This window comes from Cyprinodon tularosa, unplaced genomic scaffold (assembly GCF_016077235.1).
Source record: "Cyprinodon tularosa strain WSP-4 unplaced genomic scaffold, ASM1607723v1 ctg21, whole genome shotgun sequence".
NCBI classification, from domain to species: Eukaryota; Metazoa; Chordata; class Actinopteri; order Cyprinodontiformes; family Cyprinodontidae; genus Cyprinodon; species Cyprinodon tularosa.
Genome location: NW_024038778.1, coordinates 2,082,422 through 2,089,570, shown reverse-complemented (window position 1 = coordinate 2,089,570; position 7,149 = coordinate 2,082,422). Strand labels below are relative to the sequence as shown.

Genomic DNA, 7,149 nt, shown 5'->3' with positions numbered 1-7,149 from the left:
CAATCTCTCTATTTGTGGCTCTTTTTTTGTCCCAAACATTTCATAAAAGGGACATAAAATGAAACTGTTAAAAATTAAAACAAACTCAAACTTTTAAAATCTGCCTAAGTCTATGTTAAATATATTCTTGCAAATTTTCTGTTAAAGATTTGAGTAGGTGCTTCTCTGAACACTGATGCAAGCGAATCTTTGCATTTCACAAAAACAGATGCACGCTTAGTAATTTTGCATCTGACGAGTTCCTTACATTAACTCTACACGCATATTCTCCTGCAGGCTTATGCTCTTTTTTTTTATCAGTTTGCAGCAGCAACAGCACAAACTTTGCATACATGCATGTGTGTGTATGTGTGTGTGTTAGGGTGCGTCAGAGGAAAGAGGAAGTTGCGGGATTAAGTTAAAAGACTTCAACATAGTGCAGCTCTGCAGAACACCCACTACGGAAGAAAGGCAGAACATGAGCGCTGAAGTCTGAAATGAGATAATGAAAGTTAAGTCAAGGAGGGAAAATCAGGCAAGAAGACATAAAACTGTGTGGAGAAACTAGTGGAGGTAAGATTGAATTGGTTTTAAATTTGCAATGTCAATTGATCAGAAGTCAAAATGTTTTTGTTGAAGTTTTTTGTAAACATCTCTTTTAAAAAGCTGTTTGCTTGAAATGGCTGCATGTGAGACCGTTAAATGCTTTCTGTAGGCCAATCAATTTATAGCAGGCTGAACTAAGTTTGGATCTTAATCAAAGTTAAACCAAAAGCTGGGCTTTTTTTCTTCTGTAAACATTATATTCTGTAAATTAATCTATCCATACATTGAATTATAAGACAGGCAAAGATGGAGTTGTGGAGGCAGTGTGCGATGTGGTTAATAGACTGCCGTGTTCTTCCTGAGAACCATCGGGTCACATGGGAGGGTGCACAGGTAAAGCTGCATCTGACCCACACCTAAACACCTGCACACAAACCTATACCCCCTTCTTTTTTCTTATCTGTTCAAACGTATGTGTGGTAAATGTCCTCAGGTGTGTGACCTGGCACAGGCTCTAAGAGATGGTGTATTGCTCTGCCAGCTGCTCAACAACTTGCTCCCCCAGGCCGTCAACTTGAAAGAGATCAACCTGCGGCCACAGATGTCCCAGGTGAATCACAAAACTTTTCCTGCTCCATTTACATAAGTGATTTTCATAGCTACCACTCAGCCAGCATGCATCAATGATGCCCAAAGGTTATAAGATAAGAAAATATTGTTATGTCTTATCTTACATCTTCTGGCTGTATGCAGAGTATTAGTAGAGATGATAGTGAGGATGAGTTAATATTGGAGAAAAATAACGTTTTTGAAAGAAAAGCAAGATGACACTACTACAAAAAAAATACAATTTGTTAAGGAAATGATCCAGCACATAAAAGGCATTAAAGTCCATCTTTTTTCAAATACTCAATTTAAAATCAGTAGAGTTAATTGATAGCAAGAAGATTTCAGGTTTGCTTTAAGTAAAGATTGTAGACACAAATTCATCTTTTTTTTAAGTTAAAAATGCGTTAAGTGACAGTATATGTAAAAAAAAAAAAAGGTATTGAAATGACTTTATTTGTATCATTTCTTGCTTATCAACTCTGGTTTTCTGCAAGTTTCAGTGAGTCAAGTGTGAGACCTTATAAGACGTTTTAATATAGGTTTTGTTAATCGGTCAAAGGTAAACCTAAGCTGTTACCAGATAAAAAGATTACTTTTTTTTTTTTTCAAGAACCTTAAACACAAACCCAGGAGTGAAATTCTTCTTAGGCATTGCCAGGAAGTACGAATGTTTGGATCTTTTCATTTTTCAAAGTAAGCTAATTTGAATATTAGTGATATAGCTCGCTGCCCAGGGCAGCACAGCATGCGGGGAGTCATGCTCACTTTTTAAAAACTATCTTTCAGTTTCTATCTGGATATGTTTCGTATTGTCTATGTCTTTCTTTTCTTTACAACGTTTTAGCGAGAGTTGGCATCCTTAAGGCTTAAGCATAAAAACGGTAAAATATAAATGGAAATACAGCAGTCGGCTAATAATTTTTAAGCTTTAATCAGATTTAAAGACTGGCAGACTGGGTTTCATTATAATTCTTTTTTATTTTATGGAAGTATGTGAGGCAGTAAGGGAGGGGTTGACTTGCCTTGGGTGAAAGTTCTGCACAGAATAAAGGAACACCCTAATTCCTGCTTCAATAAAGGGAACAGCAAAACACCGCTGTCAGATTCCTCTACAAATTAAAAAAAAATGCAAGCTAAATGAAAATAATATGGAAAATATGGATGTTTTCAGACTCTTTAGGGCCTTAAATTGAGATGTGCTCAAATCTACAGAAAACATTCAACTGCCAACTGATTATCTGCTTCTCAAGTCATAATTCTGAAGTGCAATATGAAAAGATGTTCCATCGGGGATTTCTATATACTTGATTCAAACATTTTTAGAAATATTGGCCAGTTAATATTTGGCCTTAAAACAAACAAAAACAAATTGTAAAACAACCATCAAGACTCTCACTCTTTTGTTGAAATATTATATATACTGCACTCAGCCACTGCTAAAGCTAATAGAGTTATAAATAATAATAATAATAACTGAACTTTATTGATCTCAAATTGGAGAAATTTACATCTGCATCTAACCGTTCCCCTCAGGGAGCAGAGGGCTGCCATCGTTGGGCGCCTGGGGAGCAGTGTGCGGTTAAGGGTCTTGCTCAGAGACCCAGAGTGGAACTCTGTGGGAGTGGAGCTCGAACTCATAACTTCAGGATTCCAAGCTCTATGCCCTAACCACTAACCCTCCCCTGGTTAGCATAGTTAGCATTATGATTTTTCTAAAATATAAATGTTCTTGTTAGACGTGTACTTCAGAGAAAAGCAGGACTGAATTTTGATCAAGTATCACAAAAGTGAACGGATCTGTTGCTTTTCATCAATTTTTGTGTAACTTGGTGTCAGTTTCTGTAGCTCTTCATAAAGTCTTCTAAATCGCTCAAAGAGCTGGCAACTGTTATTTAAAGGTTGTTCAGAAAGACAATTTAAAGACTTTATGCTAGATTAATGACACATCTTTATTTAAGCTATTATAGGCATATGCAATCTCAGGGTTCTTTTATTGTAATTTAACAGTTTAAGAAGTTCATTGTGGTAAAAACATGCTGTTGCTACGGGTTGCAAGTGAGATCACTGATATAATTAGCGAAGAGACCAATGTGAAATGAAGAAATGATAGGTATTAACATAGCAACAAAGCAAATAGACTGTCATGTTTTAATGCCTAGAATTCAGAAGTGGAGCCATGATGCTGTTTCTGATAGGATTTGACATAGATGTCCAAATACTGTGGTGCATATAAATGTGTGTGTGCGTCTGCAGCTGTGGCTTTGCTAAATCTGTGAAGTGTGCACGTGAAACTCTGGGAAATCCTGTGAGGTCAGATATGGTTGAGAAATGTCTGCTTATTAACAAAAAGCAGAGAGTTTGCTCTGAGGTGTTTTAAGCACATTGGCTAACCCAATGACATTGCACAAGTTGGGTATAATTCGTTTGCTCTTGTACCAATAATGACTTTGTTCTGAGTAACTGTTGCATGGACAAAAGTACAGCCTTTTTGTTAGTTCCAGGCGTATGAACTAAGAAAAAGGCTGATGAGATGCGTTCAGCAGTGGAAGCCAGAACTCACTGTTTCCCCTTTTCTCAAATTAGAGTTCTGCATTCTATCTCTGCATTTAGCTGTGCAGAAGCAGAATGACAATGACACAGAGAGACAGACAAAAAGACAGACAAACGGAGAGATAGATCTGTCAGGAAGACAGATGAAGGAGAGCAGCATAGTCAGGAAGTTACATAAAGCAACAAATGTCTGACCACCGCTCCCCAAACTGCGCTCCGTGTGGTTTCTCATGCTGCCGTAATTTGGCTTCAATTACTGCTGCTCTGAAAAGCTGTTTTAGTTCACTTCTTTCTGATGCATTTATATTTAATTTAATTTAATTTGAGCTGTTCTGACTACAGGATCAACTTTTACAAAGTGAACCAGTTTTTCAACTAAACACTTTAATTTCTAGTTACACATTAGCACACAATGAGAGTCTCTAGGAGTAATGTAATACTTTGCAAAATCAGGAGAGAAAATTAGATACTTTGCAGAAGCCTCAGGGTCATTTCTACTTGGATTGGGCTTGAATGATGCAACTGTAAGGTTTCATTTTAAAAGCAAGGAAGACTCGCGGTTGGTTAATATGTCCTTTCATTTAGCAGGGTATCAATAACAATAAAATAATCTGTTAACTTGTTGAAATGCTTAGCTTTTTTTTAGCATTTTATATTACAGTAGTATCTCTGTTCTATTTATTCAGATGAGTACATTACCATTTCTAAAGTAACACATGCTATCTCTGTTTTACCTGGAGTTGATGTAAAATGAAAAGCCTGTTAATGAGAAACATAAATCCAGTCCAGGTCCTATTGAAAATATTTTGGGTGGCATTAAAAAAAAGAATTAATCAACCATTGTTGACTTCAATATTATATTTTACATTCAATATTATATTTAGCAAAAAACACAATAAAACAAAACATGCAAATTACTTGTATACAATAGATAGTTAACTAAACACCTTCAAACTTTGACACTTAAACACAGGAACAACTTAAAAGAAATTTGAAGGTTTTAAGAATCTGTATCCTAATGAATTTGTAACTGCCTTCAGAATATTCTGTTTACCTTTAGAAAAATATCTTAATTGTTTTCAAATTGTTTTTACATACAAACACATCTAAAAAAAGAATCCGTTTATGATTTCTGTATTTGCATATCGAAAAACTGTAATATTAAACATTTTGAGAGTTGTTTTAATCAAAATGTGTGCATGTATAAGAAGGTTTGTCAGTCCCTTTTTTATGTAGATGTTGATTTGTTTAAGGTGGGCCGTCTAGCTGTTGCCATACGCAAGAAAATCCTGCTTGCAATGCAAACCCCAGCTTGCATTCTTTCTGTGTGGATTTCTGATTTTCGCCTAGTGCACTTGTGGTTTTTCTCTGGTTCATCTAGGTTAATTTATGGTCTGAAAAAAATAGTGTCAATAGGTATGGGTGCCATTCAATTCAGTTTATTTATACAGTGCCAATACATAACACATGTCATCTCAAGGCACTTTATAGAGACAATTCAACCAGATAATCCAGTCAGAGTGATTAAAATTTTTCTATCCAAGGAAAACCAGTTGATTGCATCGACTCATTGACTCAAAAGCAATCCCTCACACCACTCATTCTTCTAGCGACAGTGGAGAGGAAAAACTCCCTTTTAGTAGGAAGAAACCTCCAGCAGAACCCGACTCAGTGTGAGCGGCCATCTGCCGAGGCTGACTGGGTTCAAGGAGACAGAAGCAGATATACCAGTTATAATAAATTACTTTGAAAATAGATGGTAATATGTCTATTTATGGGATGATATCTAAATCCTTTCGGCACATCAATCAAATAACATAATGCTCTGTCATTGTAGTGACAAACTAGAACATGTATTCCCAGATTTCCTAACAGTGTTTTCATGGTTGTATTGTGGCAGAGTAAAAGTGAGTAAAATGAAGTTGAAAGAAAATAAATAAATAATACAAAGATGAAAATTTAATAAAAATACTTTGTTCTTAATTTACAAGATAAAGCAATGTTTGTGCTTTCATTTCTTTTTAGTTTCTGTGCCTTAAAAATATCCGGACCTTCCTGGTAGTCTGTCAAGAGAAGTTTTATCTCAAGAAGAATGACCTGTTTGAAGCCTTTGAGCTGTTTGATGTGCGGGACTTTGGAAAGGTATGAAAACAGTTTTTCTATTTCCCTCTTACAAGGCGCAGATATTTTTTATTCATCATTACACATTAGCTTAACTTTCTATCTTCAGCGGCACCTGGGCCGTATGGGGATTGCAAAGTGCCACAAAATGATTTCAAAAAACAAATGATTAAATGTATACAATGTTTTCAATTTTACTCAAAATGTCAAACAGCTTTAAATGATGTCAAATAACAAATGAAATGAATATGTCAGCAATTATCATATTGACTTTATTCACAAAAGGTATAGATAAATGCAGTATGTATGTATTTGTTTTCAATGGGAGTGTACTGCAGCAGAGAAGGAGCTGATTCTGTGAGCCTCATCACCATCAAGGGCTAGGCTAATTCTGCTTCAGTCGAGTTATCTACCCTGAAGGCTGCTTACTGTGAAGGTTAGCTAATCACATGTTAGAGTCTAATTAAAAGCTCAGGGTGACTGCAGCGCACAACCACAGCTCTTGGCTAATAAATGTACAGAGGGCATGGGGCTTTAACATGTGTATATATAGGCAATCATTACTCTTATGGGTGGTGCCTTTCTATTTGTCTATGACTGGACATGTGGATCATCCCTCCTGTGACCCTGAACAGATTTAGGCAACTATGAAAAATATAGAACAGGGAAAGATCTTGTAGAAACTGCAGCTTTAATTACAGGTTCTGTGTGGAACATTACAATTTCTCCAGATAAATAAGAGAACACATAAGGTAGTAGATGCCCATTCTCTGAAGTGGAGGCAAAGTGTAAACTTATTTCCAAAAAAAACTGTTATTTCGGGGGTAACTGACTCTTCATCCATCTTGCATCTTGTTAGATGCAGATACATTCCTCATAACAATTAGCTTAGACTCCACTTCACACAGCTTGAAACTAACGTAACAAATGTTCATAACGTCCCTCCTATACATTGAGAATTAAATTAGCAGTCCAAACATGACCTAGTTCTCACTCAGTTTTTACTGGACCAAGTTTTAATAACTTTGCTTATGCTCAATGATATCTGTAGTGTTATCTGTTTAAACAGTGTTGTGCTTCAGTGTTGTATGGTCTCTGTGAATAGGTCTCTGATGAAACTGAGAATTAATAACCTGACAACAGCCAGATGCATGTCTCGAGACATGCATCTGGCTTTTGTCAGGTTAGAGAATTAATCCCTACAGGGATAAATATTATTATAAAAGTAATGAAAAAATATATATGTATACGTATAATGACATTAAGCACTTAACATATTGATTACATCACTTTAGAAAAGCAGAACAAGCTTTTTTTTTATTACAACTGTGTGCATAATCAAGT

General features: G+C 35.9%; 1 protein-coding gene across 1 annotated transcript in view; it reads left to right on the top strand.

Annotated features, from left to right (window-relative positions):
* The first annotated feature begins 406 nt into the window (after positions 1-406).
* Positions 407-7,149, top strand: part of LOC119783644 (proto-oncogene vav-like) — a 29,230-nt gene continuing 22,487 nt past the window's right edge. The window contains exons 1-4 of the mRNA XM_038285263.1: positions 407-552; positions 822-918; positions 1,019-1,135; positions 5,710-5,826. Of these exons, the coding sequence (XP_038141191.1) occupies positions 832-918; positions 1,019-1,135; positions 5,710-5,826 (321 nt within the window). The 5' untranslated portion in view covers positions 407-552; positions 822-831. The remainder of the gene's footprint in view (positions 553-821; positions 919-1,018; positions 1,136-5,709; positions 5,827-7,149) is intronic.